We start from the raw sequence: 26,039 nt of genomic DNA, 5'->3' as shown, positions 1-26,039 counted from the left end.
TAATTTATAACTCTTCTAAAAAAAAAAAAAATGTTTAGAAAGTAACAAAAAATGTCAAATTTGCTTAAGTAAAAAAAAAAAAAAAAAAAAAAAAAAAAAAAAAAAACTAAACCGCAAACCGAACCGCACCCGCCCGCACAAACCGCGAACCGCATCGCGGGCGGTTGCGGGTCCATTTTTCCCCAACCGCATAAGTGCGGGTCGGGTCGGGTCGGGTTTGACCCGCACCCGGCCAAAACCGACCCGTGAGCAGCCCTACAAAAATCAATATTCAAATTAAAAAGCAAATATATGTGTGAAAGAATGGAAAGAGATATTGAAATTAAAGATTGTAAATACAATGTAAGATAAATAAATTTAATAAATTACAAAAATATATGAAAAAATAATAAATATAATAAGTATAAATATATGCATATAGGGAGTATACAAATACAAATTACAACGTTATTTGATAAAGGACAACATATATATGCATTTTTGTGAGATATTAGACAATGAAATTTTAGAAGATCCATAAATAATGGAATAAAAAATAATCTATGTGATAGACCGTTAGGTTTTAATTGTAGACCAGAACATTACATTAGGTTGAGAGATGGATTCATAAATAGATTCTTAATATTAAAAACAAAAACTGTAGGAATCGATATGCATGAGACAACCTATCTATTAAGGATATTTTGAAAAATAATATATAAGGTAGATAATACCATAGATCCTAAGATACAACATAAAATTATAGAAGTAGATAAATTTGAACCTACTAATTGTATATCAATAGATAGAATTACTCTAAAAAGAATAAATCCTAATGAGATTAAGTTAGATAATCGATAGATAGCAAGTTTCGATAACCCTAAAAATATTACAAAAAGAAAAAATATAATTAAAATCGATAATACCAAAAATATTAAAATAGAAACTCCTAGCACAATAGAAAATAATAATGAAGTAGATAATGTAAGCATATCATCAAGAAGACACTATATATATAATTATAGTATACAGTCCGGTAGGAGTTAAGCTAGTAAAAGAATAATAGGATATAAAATTACAAGTGTGCTAGTATATGAAGATGAGAAAAATCTTATGGCTTGGATAAAAGACGATGAAGAAAAGGCACAAAAGGAATACAACACATTTGTAAAAAAATACAGCAAAAAGAATGAAGAAAATAAAATGTCATTATCATATATTAATGTTAAGCTTGATTTGAGAATATACTATTTCAGTAATTTTTTGACTTTTTACGAAAAAATGTGCAAAAAAATAGAGACAGAGATGTGACAACTTATAGTGATTTTTTGATTTTTTTGGCTAAAATTTCAAGTTGTCAAATTGTATACCCATAAGAATACACATAGAAGGATTTAATACTTACGAACTATGTGCTTACATAGACAGTGGATGCTCGGTGTGTTTTGGGAAAATGAAACTCTTTCCCAAATATATGTAAAAAAAGCAAAATCTACCATTAATAGTTCGAATAACTAATAATAATACGATTATACATAATGACGCTATAGAAAATTTAGTTATAAAGTTTAAGTCCATCACCTTTACCATTCCTAAACTTTGGGCAACTGATCAACCATCACATGATGTAATTATAGGCAATAATTTGCAGAGATTATACAGCCCTTGTGCTCAAACGTTATACTCTGTTATATTTACAAATAATAATAAACCAATTGAAGTCTTAAAACTAAAGCAGCTGTTATCTATCACAACATTGACTTCGTTCGCAACAAGTGTAGTGAGGAGGTAATCTCTCTAACCGAGCGCGAAACTGCACGAAGTATTAAAGAAATTAGTATTCAGGAAGAAACTAAAAAAGATCAACACGAAAGATTTAAAAATTTATATAGCAAAGACCCCTTAAAATTTTGGCACAAAGATAAAAGTGTACGCCTTCCATCTCTAAATATTAGTCGCTTATTCCATTTTTCATTGTCCCTAAATATTAGTCATTTTTCAAAAAATCAAGGAATAAAATAATATGAATTCACTATTTTGCTCTTCTTTTAAATTCATTAATAACACAAAAAGTACAATTATGACAATTGATATTCCTAAAAAATGGTACCATCAAAGGGTAATTTTGAAAAATTAATATTTTTAAAATATAATAATACTATATAAAAAAGTTGGATTCTCCAAAAAAGACCATTATTTAAGGACGGTGGATTAGTTAAATTAGACCTAATCGGCCCTAATAAAATAATTAGAATAAAACAAATAGTATATACTTATAATGATATAGAAAAATTCAGAAAGGAAATAGAAGGTCTCAAAAGGAAATGTCTAATTAGAGATAGTAATAGTCCAAATAGTAGTCCAACCTTTATGGTTAGAAATCATGCTGACATTAAAAGAGGAAAAGTTAGAATGATAATGTAGACGTCCCCGAACGTCCCGGGAGGGAATCCCATTTTGTTCATTGGGCTTACTACAATTCGGATTCAATGTCACGATCTTGTATCTAATCTCGCAGAGTGCAATGCAAGACCGATGAATCATCAAAGAGTCCAAATCCGGCAAATCGTTTTAAAAAACTGATTTTTAGAAAGAAGTGCCAAACATGGACTGCTTTGCCAGATACAGAGTCGCCACCTAAATATTTTATTTTGGGGGAATTTAGGAAACCCTGACTCGTGCCTAAGGCCACGTGTCCGTTATCACCAAAGTTGCCTCGTCTCGGGAACTTGGGTACGATTAGGGAAGGTCACTTTGTGAGCACCCCCGCTCGCCCGATCAAAGATCGGTCTCTACTAACCATGATATCGAGTTTTGAAAACATTATGTGCTCTTATTCCGGTTATTAGGCTAGAATTACTATGTGATACGCACAGTATACAAGTATAGACTAGATTGCCCAAGTTGGAACAAAGCATCGCATATCCGTTTGTTTTTGAAACTGGTTTGAAATTTTACTACTCGCAAGTAGGCTAAAACACGGGTTTCGATGAATTATTTTAATTCAAGCAACCCAACCTTCACCCACAGGCATTCAGGTAGTTATATCACGTAAACAGATAGCCTCATGGCAAGCATGCTATCATGGCAACACTCACACTCATGCAAGATGCTAAAGCATAAAAAGCTTACCTAGTACTCCAAGCCAAAACAATAAAATAGTTAGGAATCATGCATGATCCTAGTTCATATTAAGATGGCTAATGCAACACATGTAAAATGCAACTAAAATAGGCTCGGTTATTCTAAGAATGGTATGTGAAATGTGGCAACTCGATACACGTATTCAAGTTGGAATTGAAACACAATGCAGTTAGCATGATGCGCCGAGCCCAGTGCATGCAAAACAGATGAATGATGCAAACATGCGAGCATAAGTATGCTAATTAAAACATGCCCTAAACTAACCATCATAAGCTAGTAAATAAAAGGGAGAAAGACGTGGGGTTGGAAGACATACATCACACGCACACACACTTATTACAACATTGCCCTCTCACAGAGGGTCTGAATAAATAATACAAAACAAATAAATAATTAACTACTCTAGGTAATTAAATATTACAAAACCCTAAATTAATTAACAAATTAGTTACATAGGGAGGTCGCTGCAGCCTCGCCTCGAAATGCTTGGATAATGTATGCTCGATTCGCCTCGCTCGGAAACCCGTTGCCATGCCTCTGTTGCCTCTACTTGCACTGTTCTGCACCTCTGATAATTGTGAAAATTCTTGGGATGCTTCTGAATTACTCCCTGATCATTGTGGGATATCACCGGCCAGGATACCGGACCACCGGTTATGGGAATATGGTCACCGACCAGAAGTTGGTCCATTGGCTGGACTTTTGTGGTCGGCCAGCACTAAAAGTTGACGACCGGCCATTTTTTCCTGCAGAATACTGGTTTTGTTGCAACAGAGGACAGACAGTGCATGGCAAAGAATTTACAAGACAATACATGCACGACCACCCTCCCTATCATGCTATGAACTCAAGGGGGTTTGGTTCTCGACCCTCGGGCCACCAATCACGCATTTCAATGCATGATGGCCAAAGGCGCCAAGTGTGCAATTTGAAATCAAATGAAATGCACAAAAACACATAAGGGCCCCAACCTCTATCATGATTGATTCAAGAGGCAAGGGATGCGCACATAATGCTATAAAACCTAAGCATGCAAGCAAACTAATGCAACATGAGCATGCAAGCAACAATGCTATACAAGGCAACTAGCATATAACAATATGCAAAGACAAGCATGCAAACAAGTATGTAACTTAACAAGTATGCAAGATGGATGAACATGCAACAACATGTCAATAGGCTAACATTTAATAACATGCAAAGGCAAGTATACTTAGACCAATGTAATACATGCATGATGAACTTAACAAAGCAACACAAGCACGCAATAGGCAATAGGCAATAGGCATACAACCTAGACATGTGAACATGTATAGCATGCAACAACATGCAAAATGAAACAAGCATGCAACAACATGGTGAGATGGACTTACACTAACATGGGTAGCTCTCAAGCATGCCAAAATCAGTGGCCAAATGGACTAAAATGATGGCTTGACATGCACCAAAATGAAGCTCATGCAATGACTCACAAATGGGGTATAAAGGCACAACTCTCAAACACATTGAAGCCATGATAAATATGAGAATATGGCACACCTATAAACTCTGAAATATCATATTCAATGATGCCAAAACACTAAAATGCCTCAAGCAACACATGCAAAGGACCCCAAAACTCAAAGGTAAGCAAGGCTATTACACTACAACCATGCATGGCAAGCACCAATCGGCCAAGAGGCCTAAAAACAGAGCTAAGACAGCCCAAAATATGAACAAAATATGTTTGGAGTGTGGCCAAAAGGTGCAAGAATAGGGGGCCAAAACAACATGCAATGTGAGCTAGTAAGCATGATTTACACTACAAGCCTATGAAGCATGTGAGAGGCCACCAAACCAGCCAAAAATAGAATCATGGCATGCCAAAATATGACCAAAAACCCACTGAAACATGGTCAATACATGCAAGAATGATGTGCTACTTTGATAAGCTATGAAATGGATTACTCCACACATGCAAGAGGCAAACAAAAGGGGACCAAACCAGCCATGGACAGAGGCTAGGCAGGTCCCAAAAGTCACCAAAAAGTGCCTGAAATAGGCCTCCAAATGATATAAACATATGCTCCTTTGATAGGCCAAATATGCTAGTAAACAAGACAACAAAGGAGAGGGGATGGCCCTCTCCTTCTTAGGACCTCAAAACACCATCCCCACCACTGAAATCCAGAGAATCCCTCTGGATTTCAGTGGTGAGAAGGCCAATACAAGGTGGTCCCGAAGCTCACAAAAAAGGCACAAAAATGAGGCCAAACAAGGCGTAAGAGGGGGTAAACAAATCCAAATACAAAAGTGATCTTAAACAAAGATTAAAAGCATGAAAAAACAGAACTTTTATCAGTTATACACTAAGCTCAAAACAGCATGCAAGATAGGCTAAAATCTTGTGCAAAAATGGGGAATAAAGAAGGAAAATGAGTTACCCTTGCAGCTCAGCAAAACCAACAAGTTCTTGGACCAAAAACCAGCTCTTTAATCTCTGAAAATACCCTCCAAGAACCTTAGATGAATGGTGGAGGTGTGTGGCTGTGAGGTGGTGTGCAAAGGGGCCAAGAATCTTACTCTTTTGAACCCACAATATGGAGATATAGAGAGAGATATATCTCTTGTACCTTAGACAAATTTTTCAACCTCTCTAAAGGAGAGGGAGACCCTCTCTTATGAAAAAACAAGAGGGTTCAAGCTTCTTGGAAAAGCTAGAGCAAAAGGGTCAAGCTTCTTGGAGGAGCTGGAGCAAAGGTTCAAGTTTCTTGGAGAAGCTACAGCAAAGGTTCAAGAGGTTCAAGCTTCCTCAAGAAGCTAAAATAAAGGTTCAAAAGGTTCAAGCTTCCTCAAGAAGCTAAAACAAAGGTTCAAACTTCCTCAAGAAGCTAAAACAAGGGTTCAAAAGGTTCAAGCTTCCTCAAGAACCTTAAAACAAGGGTGCAAATCCTCCATACACGTGTATGAAGGGCAGGGTCTGTGCTTACCAGCTGGCACAGCTGGTATGCATAATGCTTGAAAAAGGCAAAGAAAAGGTCTCGGCCAGAAAAAGTAGCTGATTGACCAAAACAATGGTCGGCCGACCAAAAACAGTGTCGATCGGCCAATACCTTTGGCCGGTAACAAGAAAACAGGGCCGGTGGCCTCAAGCCATGGCCGGTGAGGTGTGGGAATGGCCAACAAGCCATTCCCTGCCCTTAGAAGCAAAAACACAAGTGTTTGGTCCATAAGCAAGCACAAAACAAATAAGTTGAGAGATCTTGAGGCGAGGCGCGTAACCGAGACCTCCGAGAACTCAAAACGAACACGATCATAGATGATCAACGAGTGTTCAAACGATGACATCCAAGTCTTGAGGACGATAAAAAATGGGGTGTCTACAAATAATAGATTACAAAAAATTAAATGACAATACTAAAAGAGATGGTTATTTTATTCTAAATAAACAAGTTATTTTTAACAGAATACAGGGTGCCTCCTAATTCTTCAAAATAGACTATAAAAGTTGATACTAGTAAATAAAAATGGATAAATACAGTATCCCACTAACAGTCTTTAGTGCACCACAAGGACATTGTAAATGACTTGTAATGCCATTTGGGTGAAAAAAATGCATCTCAAAAATATTTCAAAGAAGAATAGATAACATCTTTAAAGAATTGAATAATATTTGTGTAGTATATATAGATGATATTTTAATTTTTTCTGGATACATAGAGCAACATAGATTAGATATATCAAAATAATAACAGAAAAATGTGAAGAACATGAAATAGTATTGCATGAAAAGAAATACGTGTATGCACAAAAGGAAATAGAATTTTTAGGACTTGAAATCAAAGTAGGATCAATAAAAATGCAATGTCACATTCTCGAAAAAAAATTAATAAATTTCTTGATGAAATCACGGATAGAAAATAATTAGAAATTTTTTTAGGATGTTTAACTTATACCTCAGATTTTATAAAAAACCTAGCCAAAATAAGAAAACATTTACAAAAGAAACTAAAAAAGAATAAGAGTTGGATTTGGAACTTAACCAACTCCACTTTATGTTGTGTTTAGTTGGAGAATTTGGGAAAGGATTTAGAAAAGAAAAGATAAAAAGTAGGTGAAATGTAAATTAAATGTACCTATATTTTACCTAGTTTCACACACCTTTTCTCCTTCCCTTTCCAGATTCCTTCCCAAATCCCTCCAACTAAACACAACGTTAATAAAATTCTTAAAAGAAAAATGTAAAGATTTACCTAGCCTAACTCTTCCTAGTGAAAAATGATGAGCTAGTACTAGAAACCGATACAAGTAACAATCACTGGAGTGCAGTGTTAAAAATAAAAGAAAATAACCAACTATGTAGGTAATGTAGTGGAAGTTTTAATAAAGCTGAATGTCATTATCCATGGAAAGAGAATTATTAGCCATAATAAAAGGAATAAATTTTTTAAAATATTTTTGGCGCCAAAATCGTTTTTAAAAACTATCCCTAAACCAAGTCTGGAAATCAAATACACAATCTTGACTACATCCGTGATTCAACCTGTATAGGACAATGAAACTATCAACCAACCAAAAAATAAAAATAAGAAACAAAAACCCTTAATGAACTTTGTTCCAATAGTAAACAGCAGAAATTTGAGAATCTTTTCATTTGAAGTTGTGTTGAAGTTAAATTTGGAGTTCCCACCACAAAGCAAAAGAGCCTGGGCTTATTGTGTTTACATTAAGAAATGGACTTTCTATTTACATAGTCAAAAGAAAATAAAGAAAAAGAGAAATGAAGAGAGAGCCACATGATATGTACTGAAATAAAATGGTCATTTTCAGATTTGGCACATAATCTCAATCTCAACTCAACTAGAGAGGTGGTGAAGATGATGACCGTGATGACACTGCTGAAGCCTTGCAGATTGGGCACCAATTCTTCAACTACAGCCACTGCGCTATACATACCATATGATACCCGTGCTTGCACTTCAACCTTCCCACCTCATCTCTGATGCCATACTCTTCCTGCAATAACATACAACATGTCTCATAAATCTCAATAATTAAATCCAGTGTTAACAAGACCCACAAATTAATAAAATAAAAAGAATCTCAGAGAGAGAGAGAGAGAGAGAGAGAGAGAGAGAGAGAAGAAAAAATTGAGTTTGCCTAAAGGATTCACGTAAATGGAACTTGATGATTCAAACTGAGTTTTGCTAGGACATTGCATTCGCTGTGTGATGACAAATAATGAATAGAGATAAGATTGTATTGCCTTATGAGAAGACTAGGCAAATAACACAACTTTCCTAACGGTTAATACGCTGAAATTGCAAAAGCTATTTGGGAAGATTGTGTTTGATTATGAGAACAGTAGCCAAATTACCCAACTTTTCTAACATTCGATACAATCCACTTGGACAAAATTATTTGGAAAGAAACTAGAACTTGCTGTGTTTACAGACCTGACACAAACACGAGCTAAACACAAACCTAATTGCAAATTCTAGTGAAAATTGCAGATAAATTAGGGACAGAATCAATTGAGAATGAGAAAGCATAGTAGTCTATATTCATAGGAACAAAACCTGACAAATACTTCATTTGATATCTTCATGCCCACTGCATCTCATGGCTCCTTCCTCACAGTACCCATCTTCTCTTCTAGAGCTAATAATTCCTGTTAAAAAATAAAACCATAAGCACAAAAATAAAACCATAAGCACAAAGACAACTTCAACAATTCCAAAAAGCATCAACTTAACAAACCTCATATGACATGTTATCAATGTCCAGTCTCATATCTCTATGTTGATCATAGAAACCAAGGCCACCAAGGAATAAATTTGTCTTAAGGGCAAGTAATTGCTGCAGGACAAGAAGCAGAGTTAATAAGCAAATGATCAATATTAGAAATTCACTCAGGCCTAGAACTATTTGGTAAAAACCATGTATTATTCTTTATAAAATTCCCCAAAACAAATTACAATAAGGAAACAAGAAAAACATTTCCAAACATATATTTTTTTCTTTCCATTATCTTCTCCTTTCTTTCCATTACCTTCTCCTGGGCATCCAAAGTTCAATGTTTCTAGTGGGCAATACAAAAACATAATTCATTACAGTCATCCAAAGTTAAAGTTGACAATCATCCAAAGTTTAAAAAAAGAAAAAATAATACAGTCATCCAAACAATAATACAGTCATCCAAAAAGAAGCAAAAAGTCATTAATTTCCTTGAGCCAAACCATGAACCATCTAAACCTGCATAACAAAAAAAATGAAATTATTTAATAAGGAAAACACTAAAAAGTCTTAAACTTAAAACAAATAAACATATGTTAACAACATTTAGCAAGGGGGAGGGGTATTTTACCATGATATTAAACTTCAATAAAATTAGGTTCCGGACTTGGGCTTGAACAAGAACTTGATTCTGAAACAACTACACATAAAGCATAACACAAGAAAAACATGTAAAGTGAAAATAATGAATTTTGAATAATACAAAATAAATGAAATTTAAAACAAAATAAATCATTGAATGTATTACCCGAATCATATTGTTGTTCAAATTCTTCAATATCATTCATTGCTTGTCGAAGGGATATTGGAATGTTACTTCGGAGCCAATTTTGTGCACAAACAAGAACCTCCACCATCTTTGGAGCAAGTGAACTCCGAAATGGATCAAGTATACGACCTCCTGTACTAAAAGCCGACTCAGAAGCAACAGTGGAAACAGGCATTGCCAACACATCTCGTGCTATGAGTGATAATACTCTATACTTTGTTGCATTAACCTTCCACCACTCCAAGATGTCAAATTGAGCATTCTTCCCACCTTTCTCAATATCACCCAAGTACTTGTCCAATTCCGACATACTCCCACTACTAGAAAATTACCCCTCCAAAAATGTGTTAAATTGAGAGTTAACAAGAGAATGTGGATCATTTTCATCTATCACCATATCTATTGTTTCATTTATATTGGAGGCATGCACATTTGTTGAATCAAGCGCGGCATAATGATCATACAATTTACTCAAACAATTTTTCACCTTATCCAACATTTCTTTCACTTTCACAACATCTCCACCAAAAATTGTTGAAAAACAAAATTGCAAGTATGTCATTTTTCTTCGAGGGTCAAGAACAACTGCAATGTACAAAAGGAGATTGATTTTATCCCCATTTTCCCAATACTTGTCAAACTTCTCTTTCATTTTTTTTGCCATTGAAGACAAAATAGGATCATTGTCTTTGATTAATTGTCCAATCATATTTTCAATGACAAAAATTTCAGTGTAGAATGTATTTGAAGTAACAAATAATGAGCCAGAAAACCTCTTTGTTGCATTATAAAACATTCTAAGAAATTTCAAAAACACCCTACAATTATCCCAATCCTCGGCGGTAGGCATCTCTCTCCTCTCACCCCCTTCATTATCCAAAAAGTAGTGTTTATAATTGTAGTCCTCCTCACCCATTCTTTGAAAAGCACTTTCAAATTTTTCTGCTGCCTCCAACATAAGATATGTAGAATTCCACCGTGTTGGCACATCTAGGCACAAGAGACTCTTACTCTCAATTTTCAAACTTTCCACATACTTCTTAAAAGAGTCAAGGTGGTTTGGAGAAGACCTCACATACCTCACTGCATGCCTCACATTCGCTATACAAGACTCGAGATCCTTCAATCCATCACTAACAATGAGATTCAGAATATGCGCACAACAACGCATATGCAAAAATTCATGGCCCAAGACAGTTCCCTTCCATAATTTTGTGGTTCGTTTCAAGAATCTAATGGTTAGATTATTGGAACTCGCATTATCAACAGTTAAGGTGAAAAGGCCATCAATGTCCCACTCTTTTAAGAGTGCCTTAATTTTTTTACCAAGTGTTTCTCCTTTGTGGTCTTCGACTTGACAAAAATTTATAATTCTCTTTTGTAACTTCCAATCATCATCAATGAAATGTGCAGTTAGACACATATAACACAAATTTTGTATGGAAGTCCATGTGTCTGTGGTAAAGCAAATTCTACGCCCCTTCACAATTTTCTTCAACCTCTCTCTTTCATTAGTGCATATATCTACAATGTCCCTAGCAACAGTATATCGAGATGGGATCTTGAACTTAGGTTGCATGACATTACAAAACCTCTTAAAACCAACCCCATCCACAAATCTAAAGGGCAATTCATCAATTACTATCATCTCGGCAAGATGCCTCCTAGCAACTTCTACGGAAAATGGCGTAACCACAACATCAACAACACCCTCACCATCACTGCCAACTTCTCTAGGTTGAAATCCCAATGTTTGTTGCCCATGAGTGTCCCTATATGGATACTTTGTACAATTTTTCAAATGACTTAACAAATTACTTGTTCCGTGACTCTTAGAGCCTGCCATATATTCTTTCTTACAATACTTGCGCATAGCCCTATCTTTCCCATCAATACCCTTAATCTTTTCAAAATGATCCCAAGCCTTTGATGTTGTTCTCCCACTACTACTAGTTTTGGCCAAGGGTGGTCTATGAGGGGGAGCATTAGATTGGGTAGAGGGGTCAATAGCAGATGATTCGGGCTCAACATTAGGACTCACAAAAAAAGTTTCTTCACTTGGAGGATCCATGACCAAAAGATTATCAAATAAACTGCCAACAACCAATAAAAAATCATTCAAAATATGCTTCTCAAATCCATGCTCTTTTTGAAAAACAACCATCAGACTCTTTGTCTATGTTTGAACATGTTAAATGGCATATGAAGATAAAAGAATGGACAGTGTTTAATGTTCACTGATTAATGAGATAAGTTTAAACTAAGTAAGATGAATCAGTAAGTTTAAAGTTTAAACTGACTAATGTTCACTAAGTAAGATTAGTTCATTGACTAATGTATTATGAATCAAAGTTTAATCTTTAAACAAATTTAGTTCACTGACTGAATTACAGAACAGAACTAATAATATATTATCATAATTTGATTCATAATAATAATAGATTAAAGTTTAATCTTTAAACAAACTAAGTAATATATGATCATAATTTGATTCATAATATAAAAACAAATTTAGTTCACTGACTAAATTACAAATTAAGGAACATATGTCATAGTACCATTAGTTTTCCAACGTATGTTCTCACATCACTTGTTAAATGGACTCCAGGAATGGACTCCATACTCATGTCATGTGTATTGGGTTTGGAATATCTGTTTGACCCAAGTACTTGGCATATCCATATTCTACAAGCCAATTCATTATGTATGTATGATAATGGAAGAAGAAAAAACTCAAATTTAATAACGGCTAATGCTTTAGCTTATATTCTAAGTTATAAGTTATAATATAAGTTATACTTGGCAAATCTATATTCTATAATGTTTTCTTGGCATATCCATATTTATAAGTTATAAGCCAACCATATTCTCCATCTAATGTTTTCTGGTCTCACATCACATGTGAAGATGAATGGCAAGTGAAGATGAATGACAGATTTGCTGCACATCATAATTATAAGTTATAAGCCAAACATATTTTATATGATATGTTTATAAATATGATTTGCAGCAATCATATTTGAGTTTATAAATATGTTTATAAATATGATGTGATATGTTTATAAGTTCTCCATCAAAATTTGAGTTTACATAAGCCATATCATATTTGTAAACAAACACATCATATTTATAGGTTATAAACCATATCCTCACATCATATTTATAAGTTATAAGCCAGACATTAGATGTGAGACCAAAAAACTCAAACTCAAATTATATTATAAGTTATACTTGGCATATCCATATTCTATAATTATTTTATAAGTCATACTTGGCATATCCATATTCTATAGATTTCAAGCTAAGCCATCATACATACATTAACAATGTTGCTTGTGCTTAGATGTTCTCTTTAGATTATTTTCCTGGGTACATATGCTTCCAGCTATTGGACTCATTTCTTTCTTTCAAAAAACAAGTAATGTTTTATTGATGGAAAAAACATTACAACAGGAAATAGGAAAGAAAAGGAAGCATGTTATGTTTTAGCAAGTGCATTTTGGTAAACACATTCCAGTAAGTATAATTGTTTGACATCCAAAGGAAATTAAATACTCCAAAATAATTCCAGATTGTGAACAACAGATTACAACAGATTCTGAATCAAAAAAAATAAACCAAACCTCTGTGGTTTTCTCTCTATATTCCTTTCTCTATGTGTAGAACCCTTAACAGTTAACACTGTGTGACTGTGTCAATCAATCTAACCATGTCTCTAGTTTTAGAACTAGAACAAAACAAAATAATAATAATAGATTAGACTCTAACAGATTACATTTAGAAGTTTAGAACAAAAAAAAAAACCAGTTAAGAAAAAGAAGAAGAAGGTGAGAGAGAGAGAGAGAGAGAGAGAGAGAGGTACCTCAGTTACAGCCAGTGAGTGTAGACTAGTAGACTGTAGATCGATCTAACTATCTATTTTGTTTTAAAATTGGAACAAAAAAAAAAAACAGATTAGACTCTCAGATCATCAGAAGAAGAGAAGAAGAGGAAAGCAAAAGAAGATGAGAAGAAGAGGAAAGCAGAGAGAGAGAGAGAGAGAGAGAGATACCTCAGTGACTGTGTAGATCGATCGCCGACGCCGTGTACGCCGTGTAGATCGATTGCTGACGCCGTGTATGTATAGATCGTCCGACGATGTGTAGGGTAGAGAGAGAGAGAGAGAGAGAGAGAGAGAATGAGAATGAAAATGTTGAAATTAGGGCAAAATGAGAGAGAGCTATGCATATCAGTCTATCAGAAACGAAAAAGGGGGGAAAATGAGGTATATATCAGCCAAAAAAAAAAAAACCATTATGGTCGGGTCGGGTCTGCCGACTAAAATGGCGGATCACCCGCCACCCGACCCGAACCCGGAAAAAATAATAATCTAGGCCCGCACCTGTCCGCCACATGGCACGCATCCATCCGTTGCTGGTCGGGTTGGGTCGGGTCGGGTCGAGTGTGGCGGGTCGGTGGATCCACTGCACAGCCCTAATAAACATACAAGAAAAGGTGTGTTTAAATACGAAAGTATTTGCAACGTCTTGCATCCCGTCGAAAAACAAACCTATTTGAGACGAGAAAAATTTATTGTCGCAAATAGAGGACAAATTGTGAGGGCAATTGTCCATCGCAAAAAAAACTCTTATTAAAATGACGTCATTTTATTTGTTAGATTTATCATTTGTGACGGTTGAAATATGCTGTCACAAAAAGTAATGAAAATTTTCTATATCCCGCTCTTTTAGCCCAAAATCCCTATTCGAGCTCGTTTTCCCCAAAATCCCTAAAACCTTTGAAGCAAAAATCCCAAGTGAGCAACGACGGTGGAATTTTGCTACGTTTGAGGCGTATTGACTGCGACGACGGTGGAATTTTGCTTCGAGCAGCGAGCAACGAGCGATGACGGCTAGCAGTAGTTAGTCTCAATTGCGCCTCTCTCACTCACTCCCTCTCTCTCTCTCTCTATCACATTCATTTCCATTGCATCAATCGTCCTCTCATTTTCCATTTTCCTTACAATTTTTCGCATTTTCCTAGTTTCATCTCCTCCATCAATTTCCTTTTCCATTTGAATCACATATTTTCTCAACCACCAAACACATACTTCATTCAGACTTATACACCCTTCTCTTTCTCTCTGTTCCGTTTCATTCCATTATTTTTTTTCATTTTTTTAATTTTCTTTTTGTGGATTTGTCAATATCATTGAAATTGTTTATGTACATCCGTAACCACATACAAAACCCCTTATCTTTCATATATACATTCAATTAACACCATTTGTTACAACAATATTCTTTTCTACATCGAGACTGCTCTTTTTTATTGAATTGAATTGAAGTGGGTTATATAAGATTTCCTACCTCATTTGTTCTCTAAATTGGCTTCTTATTTTCACTTTATTTCCCTGGTAAGTTATAGTCATGGGTGAGCTATTTTCCAGGTTCAGCAGACAAGACAGTGAAGTTTTGTGATTTGAAGACCTTGGAACTGATTGGATCTACTAGACCAGAGGAGGTATTGGGCTTGTGTGACCCTAAACTCATTGATAATTTACAATTGAATATCTGTGAAAGTTTATATTTTTTTAGTTACCTACTAAAGTCTTATAAAGCATTGATTTTTCATTTTCTTCAACTAGAAATTGCAGGGACAAGTAGTTGAGTTCACTACTAGTGGTCGAAGATGGAATTTTTTTTCCTTACAATTTTCTTGTTTCATTTTTTTTGTCTTCCAAGCTACAGGAGTACGATCAATTTCCTTTCACCCAAATGGTACTATTAGCACCTATGTTGAGCTATTCTAAACGTATTAGTTCTTTCTGAAATAAAATTGCATGTGCTTCTTAAAAAGTATTTTGTACCTCTAGACCAAATAAAATTGTGACAAAATTTTATGGGAGAGAAACTGTATAAAATTTCTGTGTGGCTTCAGCATTAAAATATTTTTCTTCATCTATTAGATATATTATACTTTTTAGTCATGTCAGAGATGCCAGAAGCGTAGGGTGATTTGATAATTTATGCTAAAGGACACAACACAAAAATATACTTTTGTTGGTGATCAACATGAAAGTGGAGAGAGACTGGGCCCTTTCCTCTCAATGTTGAAAATATAAAGATAGAGGCTTGGTCTCCAACAAGGATTTGAGCTCTCTGGTATGACAAAGTAGAAAAAGGTTATGATGTGTAGTTTGTGCATTATAACGTCTATTTATAGAGAGGAAGTCCTTTTCTTGTGATTAAACCTCATTGTCAAATGTTTGTTCCAAGATCCACAAGTTGTAACTGGTTCTCATGATACGATGATAAAGTTCTGGGATCTTAGATTTGGTAATCAATATTTTGGTTTTTGATTTTCGTGCTTTTGTTTGTGTGTTTCTTTTCTCCTTTTAAGTTTCTAATGATAGCAATTGATTTTTGTTTGGCAGGTAAAACGACGACAACCCTTACACACCATAAGAAATCTGTGCGAGCAATGGCTTTACATCCCAAAGAGTATGTATCTATAAATATAATTTGTTCCTTTGTAAGGTCCTTCAATTATGGTTGATGTAAAATGCTTCAATAATTATGTTTTTTGGTTTGACCTTAAAAATAATTTCTTGCTTTTATGCTCCAGGAATTATTTTGTGTGGAGGCCAAATAAAATATACTAGAAAGAGGCCAAGGTATTTGATCGACGTCAAGCCAAAGGCAATTCGGCCCTGACTAGGGGCTCATGAAGCCGAATATACGAATTGGCCATATAAGGAGCCGAATAGGAGCCAACACGCAACTGGAAGACTGACTAAGTAACTATGTGCGAGATCAAGAGTGGGCCCGACCCTTGGGCCCGGATATAATATAAAAAAAGTGGAATGTCAGCCAAAGGAGATATATGAGAATTTACAAGATAACTTGAGATACAAGTAAATTAGAGAGAATATTGACTTGTCCATCGAAGTGCTAATTCCGGTACCCCCGACCGGGGTGTTCATCCCTTTTTCAAGTAGCAATCAGAGGATCAAGGACGTCTATCTAGATACTAGAGTATTTCTAAACCACTTCTCCACAATTGGCACCGTTTGTGGGAATACTCAAGTGCGTCCATGGTAGGCGTGACAGATGATCCTTCAATAGTTGCTGACGATGTTACATCAAGAGATGGCATTACTTCAAGAAACATGCTTGGACCAGAGAATATCACTGCGTGACAGGCCTTGAATTTCTACCCAGTAGCTCAAACCTCACCTTCAACTTCTGTGCAGGAGACTGTGCAGACGATCATGGATCAAGCAAAATGAAACGAACAGCGTCTAGAAGATATGATGGTTGAGAATGAGCACTTGCATAAGGAATTAGCCTTGGAGTTAGCCAAATCCCAACAGGCCGTACGCCATGACCGGGGTCGATCCCCAAAAAATAAGAAGGATGATCAACAACGTCAACTTCGGAAACATGATAATGGCAGTGATTCCGACTCACCATCTCAGGAACCCAGAAAGAAGAGGTGATTCGATGTATCCAGCTCATCTGAAGGAAGTCCATATGTACGGCACAGGTGAGGGAAAAGAAATGATGATTCGAATGAAGATGACAAGCACGACCTTTTTGTACGACGCATTGCAAAGGCTATACTGCCTAAAAAGTTCAAAGCATCAACATTCACCCTATATGACGGAAAATTAGATCCCACTGACCACATTCACCATTATAAACAAGTGATGACGTTGCATGCTAATGATGAAGCCTTCATGTGTCGAATGTTTCCAAGTAGCCTGGGACCATTGACTGTCAGATGGTACTATAAACTGGAGCTGGCGTCAATAAGAAGCTTTCATCAACTCCAAAAATCCTTCGGGGCAAGATTCATTACCAACGAAGTTCAGCCAAAGCAAGCTGACTCTCTCTAGGCAATGCAAATTAAACTAGAAGAGACCCTCCGCGAGTATCCAGCGTGCTATTGAGCATGTTTCAACTTGGTAGATGATGGCTGTAATGATTCCATGGCCATTACCGCCTTTAAGATGGGATTACACCCTGATAGTCCTCTCCGTAGTTCGTTGACCAGACGGCCTCCCAAAATAGTCTGGGTGCTAATGAAGAAAGTTGAAGAATACTGTAAGGTGGAAGATGATGCCCTGCACGTCAAGGCCGGACAGAAAGTCGTTAAATTGGCTCCATCTAGTCTGGTTCAGCCGATAAGTGTCGTGCTATCAAGGAACCCCAAACCTCGGGCTCGGGCTAAACAAGACAACTGGAGTGATTCGCACCGTTCAAACGAACAATATCAAGTGGATAACAGGCGCACAAGACGTTCAGACAAGAAGTATATAGAATTAACGGAGTTGGTTAGTAAGATCCTACCCAAAGTCCAACATCTTTCATTCTTTAAGTGGCCGTCTAAGATGATGGAACCTCCTGATATAAGAAGAAGGGATAAGCGGTGCGAATATCACAAGGACCATGGCCACGATACTGACAGTTGTTATGCACTGAAGGACCACCTGGAGGAGTTGATATAAGACGGCCGGTTGATGCAGCATGCCTGAAAGAACAATCCATCGAACACGGTAACCCTACAGCCAGATTCACCTCCACTTGGTGTAATTCACATGATATACAGCCTACCGTCGTCATTTGAGGTACATACAATTCAGTTGCAACCTAGCCTACCCAAGCCAATCACGCCAGCCAAACGGCCCCACGAAACTGGCAGGATTAGCTTCAATGACACCAACCTAGATGGAGTAACTCTCCCCCATACTAATCCATTCATCGTTGAGCAATGCGTGAACAGATTCATAGTTGAGCGTGTTCTCATCGATTAGGGAAGCACCTCAGAAATAATGTATTACAAGACGTTTGTTAAACTCGGCTTCACTGATTCAGATCTATTACCGGCCGATTACCCATTGTTCGGCTTCAACGCCAACCCCAAGTATCCTTTGGGTAAGGTCACACTACCACTACAGGCAGGTATTAGATCAGTAGACGTGAAATTTCTGGTCATCAAACTCCCGTCACTATACAATCTGATCATGGGAAAGACTTGGTTGCATACTGTGCAAGCTGTACCGAGCACCTACCATCAACTACTCTGCTTTCCAATTGAGTATGGCATTGAGCAAATTCGGGGTTCTTAGAAATCGGCACATGCATGCAATCTTATCGCTGCTGCAAAGAGGCTAAAGGAACTGGAAGTGAACTTGATAGAAATACCGGATCGAGAGAGCCTCGAGGACATTGGGAAAATCCCCAGCGAAAAGGCAACTGAAGATCTTGATTAGATCGAAATCAATGGGAGTCCAGACAAATTCTTCATAATCGGCACTTCCCTGAATGAAGTTGATAGACACGAGCTGGTGTCCTTCTTACTCGGCAACCTTGACGTGTTTACGTGGACACCATAGGAGGTGTTGGGGGTGGATCCAGTCGTGGCCCAGCATCATTTAAACATCGATCTAAAAGTCAAACCAATCATTCAGAAAAATCGACGATCAGTCGCGGAACATGCATCAGCCATTGTTGACGACGTTGACAGATTGCTTGATACCGGGGCAATTCATGAAGTCACATATCCCACATGGCTATCCAATACCGTGGTTGTAAAGAAGAAAAATGGATCTTGGCGTGTTTATGTCGATTTCATGGACTTGAACAGGGCCTGTCAAAAGGATTGTTTTCATCTTCCCAGAATCGACCAACTTGTGGACGCAATGGCACATCATCAACGCATGAGCTTCTTGGATGCCTATAAAGGTTATCACTGAATTGCCATGCATCCAGAGAATCAAGAAAAGACCGCATTCCTCACCGCAAGGGGAACCTATTGCTACAAGTTCATGCTCTTTCGGATTGAAAAATACGAGAGCAACTTACCAGAGACTAGTTACCACTATATTCAAGGAACAACTCGACTGCACCATGGAAGTATACATCAATGACTTGGTGGTGAAATCCAAGGAAAAGTATGCCCATCTAGTGGATTTAGCAGAGACCTTCGGCATTCTTTGAAAGCACAATATGAAACTGAACGCCTTGAAATGTGCATTCGGTATCGGATCTGGCAAATTTCTTGGCTATATTGTCAACCATCGCAGAATAGAGGCCAACCAGAGGCAAATCACAGCAATTCTAGAACTCAGCTCGCCTTGATCAGTCAAAGAAGTTCAGAAGTTGATGGGAATGGCCGCCGCCCTCAATAGGTTTATCAACCGTTCCTCAGATCGCTGCCGACAATTCTTTCACACACTTCGGCAGGGTAAAACATTTGAATGGACCCCCGAGTGCCAAGCCACACTGGACGGCTTGAAAACTTATCTCTGATCAGTACCACTTTTGGAAACCCCATTGGCAGGTGGTCCGCTCATCTTGTATCTGGCGGTAGGTCAACGTCGTGCTACTAAAGGAAGAACTCGGGAAGTAGCGACCAATTTACAATGTAAGCAAGGCAATGGTTGATGTCGAAACACGATATCTACCATTGGAAAAGCTCAATCTTGCTCTCGTGTTGGCTATAAGAAAGTTGATGCACTATTTTTAAGCTCACACCATAGGGGTATTAACGGACTATCCTCTCCGGTCAGTGCTCCGTAGCGCCAAAGCATTAAGGCAAGTCTCGAAATGGGCTTTGTAACTCGGCTAGTATGATATCCAATTTTTGCCTAGAACTGCCATCAAGGGGCAAGTGCTTGGCGACTTTGTAGCTGATTTCGCGGGAAGTCATACCAATTTCAAGTCTAATCAAGTGCAACCTAAATCTGACTGGCAAATATATGTTGGAGACATTTGGGAGATGTACTAAGACAAATCATCCAACCAACATGGCAGCGGGGCAGGCATAGTAATCATGACCCCTGAAGGGGTAATAATTGAGCAGGCGGTCAAACTGGGCTTTGATGCATCAAATATTGAGGCCAAATACGAAGCATTGCTAACCGGCCTTCGTAACGCATTTCACCTTGGTGCGTGGCAGTTACTTGTATTCTGTGACTCGAAATTAGTTATTAATCAGTTGAAATGGGAGTGTGTAGCTAAAAATGATCGCATGGCAGCCTACATGAAAATGGCAAATTCTTTCCTCACAAAATTCGACCACCATGAGTTGAATCAGATAACCTAGGATCAAAACACGTATGTAGATGCCCTTGCTTGCCTAGCCTCCGCTATTAACTCAGAAATCAAACGAACAATCGAAGTAGGGTTCATCTTGGAGCCGAGCATCACCTCTTCTGAACCAGTTCAAATTAACATCATTGAACCAAGACCAAGTTGGATGGACCCTATCGCTGCATTTCCTTCCTTAAAACAGCTCTCAACAGACAAGAAAGAAGCCCACAAGCTGCCAAACAAAGCCCTGCGATACTATCTGGATCCGCAAGGAAAACCTTACAAAAAATCTCTCTCTAGGCCACACCTGGAATGTGTTCACCTAGATAAAGTTGAGGAACTCTTGGCCGAAATACATAAAGGTAGCTATGGTGCCCATTCTAGAGGACACTCATTGGCCCATCAAGCCGTAACGCAGAGGTATTATTGGCTGACCATGTGAACAGATGTTGAGAACTACGTAAAAAAGTGCGAACAATGCCAAAAGTTTTCCCCTTTAACTCATCTGTCTGCCGAAGAATTGAATTCCATTACTAGTCCTTGGCCGTTCACTCAATGGGGACTTGATATCGTCGGACCATTACCGCGGGCTTTACGAAACAAGCGATTCCTGATCGTCGCAACAGATTATTTTACAAAGTGGGTCGAAGCAAAGGCATTAACATATATTCGAGATATTGATGTTAAACATTTTGTATGGAAAAACATCATAACACGATTCGGCATACCGAGAGCATTTGTCTCCAACAATGGCACCCAATTCGATTATGGCGTCTACCGGGAGTTATGCGACACATATGGAATTATAGCTCGACTTTTTCGCGCCCCCTTTCGGAAGGTTGAAAGAAAGCCTTACAGTTCGGACTTCCACAGTTCTGAATCTAATCTCACAAATACAATGTGACATTGATAAATACCAAAGAGTTCAAATCCAGTAAATCTTTTGGAAAATCGATTTTGGGATCAAAATGCCAAAATTGGACTGCTTTGCCAGATACAGAGTCGCCACCTAAATATTTTATTTTTGAAGAAATTTAGGAAACCCATGACTCTTGTCAAAGGCCACATGTTCATCATCACCAAAGTTGCCTTGGCTCGGGAATTTAGGTACCTGGGGGGAAGGTTTGAGCACCCTCGCTCGCCGATCAAAGATCGGCCTCTACTAATCATGATATGATTTTTTATAAACATTATGTGCTCTTGCTCTAATTATTAGACTAGCTTTACTATGTGATGCGCACAAGCAAATATAGACTAAAATTGCAAGACTTGGAACAATTCAATTCATGTTTATTTTGCGAAAATAGTTTGAATTTGCCACTTCAAGTGGGCTTAAAATCTGTGAATTTGCCACCAAACATAGTGGGCTTAAAAATAATTTACCACTTAACAAAGTGGGCTTAAAATGCACATTCGTTGAATCGTTCCAATTCAAACAACAAGCCTTCATCCACAGGCATTTAAACAGTTTATCAAGTAAGCATTTAGCTTCATGGTAAGCATGCTAGTCATGGCAACACTCACACTCATGCAAGTATGCTAAAGCCTTAAAACTCACCTAATAGTCCAAGCCAAGAAGATATGAATTAAAAAAATATGCATGATTCTTAACTATACAAGATGTCTAATGCAACACATGCAATATGCAATTAATAGGCTCGGCTACAAATATGGCATATGAACTGATTCAAGACATGCGATCTAAGCACGTATTCAAATAAGTACTTAAACGAAAATGCAGTTTGAATGATGCGCCGAGCCTCGGTGCATGCAAGACAAGATGAATGTATGCAAGCATAACGTATGCTAATTGAAACATGACCCTAATCTAACCATCAAAAGCGATTAAGTAAAAGGAAAAAAGATGTGGGGTTAGAAGACATACACATTATTACATTTTGCTCTCACGAAGGAGAGTTCGAATGAATAAAGCTAACTAACTAATTAAGCTAAGCTAAGCTAATTAAGCTAATTATTACAAAACTCGAATGAATAATTAACTAACTAACTAAGCTAATTAAATATTACATCACCAACTAATTAGCTACAACTAATTAAGTAAATTAAATAATTACAAAATGATTGTAACTAATAATTAAACTAAGTAACAAAACTAAACATATTAGCTACTCTACCCCGGGAGAAGAAAGATATGCATGCTCATGCTCGGTTTCCGCTCGAAAAGACCTCTGTTTTGCTCTCGAAAGCCACTATTTGCAGAGTTGAACATTTCCAGAACCTTTCTGCTACACCTTACCAAAATTCTACTGAGGTTTACATCAGTGGCCAGCCGGTCATGGATGAATGCTGCTGACCATCTGCTGGCCATGAAGGTAGCCTGCTGGCCATCAATAGTGCACTGTCGGCCATGGATGGTGGCCTGCCGACTGTTGATGCACTGGATCACCATGCTGCAACAAAGTACAAACAGAGCAAAAAAAGGATTTTTCCAAGGATTGTTTGCACAATTCACATCTCATTTTCATGAATAAATCCCAATAGTTGTGAACTTAAGCCACCAACTACCAATCTAAGCAATTTCATTGCATGCTGGATTGTGATCCAAGGTGTGCAAGCTCAATGAATGCAAAACAAGACACACAATGTGACGACCCCACCACGTATAACGATTAACACTTAATTAATTAAGGAGATTTGAAATTTAATTGCCAATTATTCTAATTTAATCTGGGATTTACGAAAATTATGAAGATTGATTTATATATGGTTCTATTGAGGATTTATTTTGGAATTAGAAATTGAAAGCTTAAATGGCTCAAGAAAGTACAAATGGTGAATCGAATTATTTAAATTTTGAGTATCGGACCATATGGGAGTTTAATTAAATATTCGCTTCAGATTAATAAAATTGAGATTTGATTAATTGGGTCCAAATTAGAGTTAATTAAGTTATACGAATTAGGAATTAAGACTATTATGAATTAAATTTGTTTATGAGGTGTTCAATTGAATATGTAATTTATTGACGAAGATTTTGAAGTTTAAGCTGAAATTGAAGGCCTTAATGATTTAAGAAACCAAAATTGAGAACAAAAATAAGTTTTTTAATATTTGGAGCATTTGGGAGTTCAATTAAAAATCTGATTCAAATTGATAAATTTAAATATAGTTAATTGGGCTCTAATGGAAGTCAATTAGACTAATTAAATTATGTGGGATTGATGATTAGTTATGATTAATTTAATTATGTGTTAATCAAGATTTATTTGGATCAAGTGTTGCTTGATTAACTTAAGTTTAATCATAAATTGAATGGTCTAAAATTTGGAGGGTGTATATGGGTATGGGTGTGGGTGTGCAAAGAAGTCTAAGTGTGTGTATGAGTGATGTGCTGGAGGCTTAAGGGCTGTGCACGTGCTCTTGTGCAATGTCCTGGAGTGAACATGTGTTTGTAATGTGGTGATATTCTTTGAGGCAATAAATGTTTATGTAGTCAACCATTTGTTTTGCCTTGGCTGAGAGAGGGAGTAAAGAGAACATGAGTTCAAGAGAGGGAGAGAGCCGAGAGAGAGAGAGAGGAAGCCACTATTTTGTGTGCTGGTGCTAGAGTCAAGGAAGAAATTGGGAACAAAGAGGAAAGTAAAGAGTAACAAAGAGAGGCTCAAGGATTCATCTTTGAAGAACAATAAGTAACAATTTTTACCTTAATTCTTGTAAATAATTCCCCTAACCTCTAGAATCAAAATGAAATTGGGTTCAATTGCATATAAATTAAGAGGTATTAACAAGAAGATGAATAAAAATTGAGTTAAGTTTAAGATTAAGGAAATAAACTTGGAATTAATTAATTTGGGTTTGGTGATGTAGTCTTGCATGAAATTAAGCTTCACTGTTACATGCATGGACACATTCTACAGGTTTAATACTCTAAATAAACATGCATCATAAGAGTTCAAGTTTTGAGATTTTAATTCATGTTTAAAAGGTTTATGGGTTTGAAGTTGGGTTTCCTCTAATTAAAATTATTTAGTTTTGATTTTAATTTCATACATGCAAAGTTTCATAACTCCAATTTCATGAGTTAAAGGAAAATAGAAAGGAGTTAAGAATCAATTTCATGTGATTTAAAAGAAATCAGTAAAAAGGTGGAGGAATTGAATTAAATTCAAATTGTAGAAATTAAATTATAATTTTACTTGTACATGCATCATGAAATTTAAGAAGATTTGAAGAATTGATATCATATTTTGAAGAGAAGAAGGAAGAATGTTTATACAAATCAAGTTTATGGAAATTTGGAGTTAATCTTAAAATTAGATGAGGTTGTGATTTTATTATGAAAATTAGAAATTGGTTTAAATTTGAATTGTAATACATGCATGTAATCTAATTTAAATGGGTTATTCAATTTAAATATATTTGGGATCATCTATGATCCTAAGTTAAGTACTTGGTTCAAGATGGAGTTAATAAGTTTAAATTCTAAGAAATTGATTTTGCTATAAAGAAAATGAATTAAATTTAAGTTGGACAAATTTAGGAAATAAATTATAATTTATATTTGAGAGTCAAAAATTAGATTGATCTTGATTTAAATTTCTTACATGTAAATATTTTGAAAAAGTTTTATAGCTTTAATTTATGTTTTGTAGGACAAAGAATAAGAATGTTGGAATTATTATATTCATGAAATTATTGATTTTAATCTTAATGATCAAAGAGATTTTTGTATTAGGAATGGAAAATTAGTCATGGGTTCACCTTTATTAATAAAATTACATGTTTAAATTGGTTCATGCAAGAGTTCAAGTTTTGAAAATGTGTTTGGAAATTATTTTGTTGATTTTGAAAGCACAAGAAATTTGTTGGCCGCTCGAGCGGAAAAGTTATTGCTCGAGCGAACATTAAGGCCAACCAGTATTTCATAAAACTTTGCAGACCGCTCGAGCAACCAAAGGTCCGCTCGAGCGAAGACCCTATTTTCAGCATATTTTGAAAAATTGCATTTAAATCACAGTTTTATTCTCATCTCTTTCCAAAGCATTCTAGACATGTGTAGACGCGGACGAACGTCCCGGGAAAATCCCGTTTTGTTCATTGGGCTCACTACAGTTCGGACTCAATGCCACGATTCTTAATCTGATCTTGCAAAGTGCAATGCGAGATTGATAAATCACCAAAGAGTCCAAATCCGGCAAATCATCTTGAAAAACTGATTTTTAGAAAGAAGTGCCAAACATGGACTGCTTTGCCAAATACAAAGCTACCACCTAAATATTTTATTTTTGAAAAATTTAGGAAATCCTGACTCGTGCCTAAGGCCACGTGTTCAT

General features: G+C 36.6%; 2 protein-coding genes across 2 annotated transcripts; one reads left to right on the top strand and one right to left on the bottom strand.

Moving 5' to 3' along the window:
• Positions 1 to 9,995: 9,995 nt before the first annotated feature.
• On the bottom strand, positions 9,996 to 11,831 carry LOC145790403 (zinc finger BED domain-containing protein RICESLEEPER 1-like). Its single transcript, XM_082868135.1, has one exon. It carries the CDS (start codon positions 11,829 to 11,831, stop codon positions 9,996 to 9,998), a length of 1,836 nt encoding a protein of 611 aa, XP_082724261.1.
• A 5,200-nt stretch (positions 11,832 to 17,031) lies between these two features.
• On the top strand, positions 17,032 to 18,158 carry LOC145790402 (uncharacterized). The gene is made up of 2 exons (XM_082868134.1): positions 17,032 to 17,194; positions 17,620 to 18,158. Exons 1-2 carry the CDS (start codon positions 17,032 to 17,034, stop codon positions 18,156 to 18,158), a joined length of 702 nt encoding a protein of 233 aa, XP_082724260.1.
• The last annotated feature ends 7,881 nt before the right edge of the window (positions 18,159 to 26,039 follow it).

The sequence above is a fragment of the Camellia sinensis genome, chromosome 5 (genome assembly GCF_055761805.1).
Source record: "Camellia sinensis isolate YWXY chromosome 5, ASM5576180v1, whole genome shotgun sequence".
In the NCBI taxonomy this organism is placed as follows: Eukaryota; Viridiplantae; Streptophyta; class Magnoliopsida; order Ericales; family Theaceae; genus Camellia; species Camellia sinensis.
This window is presented reverse-complemented; position numbering and strand designations above follow the sequence as displayed.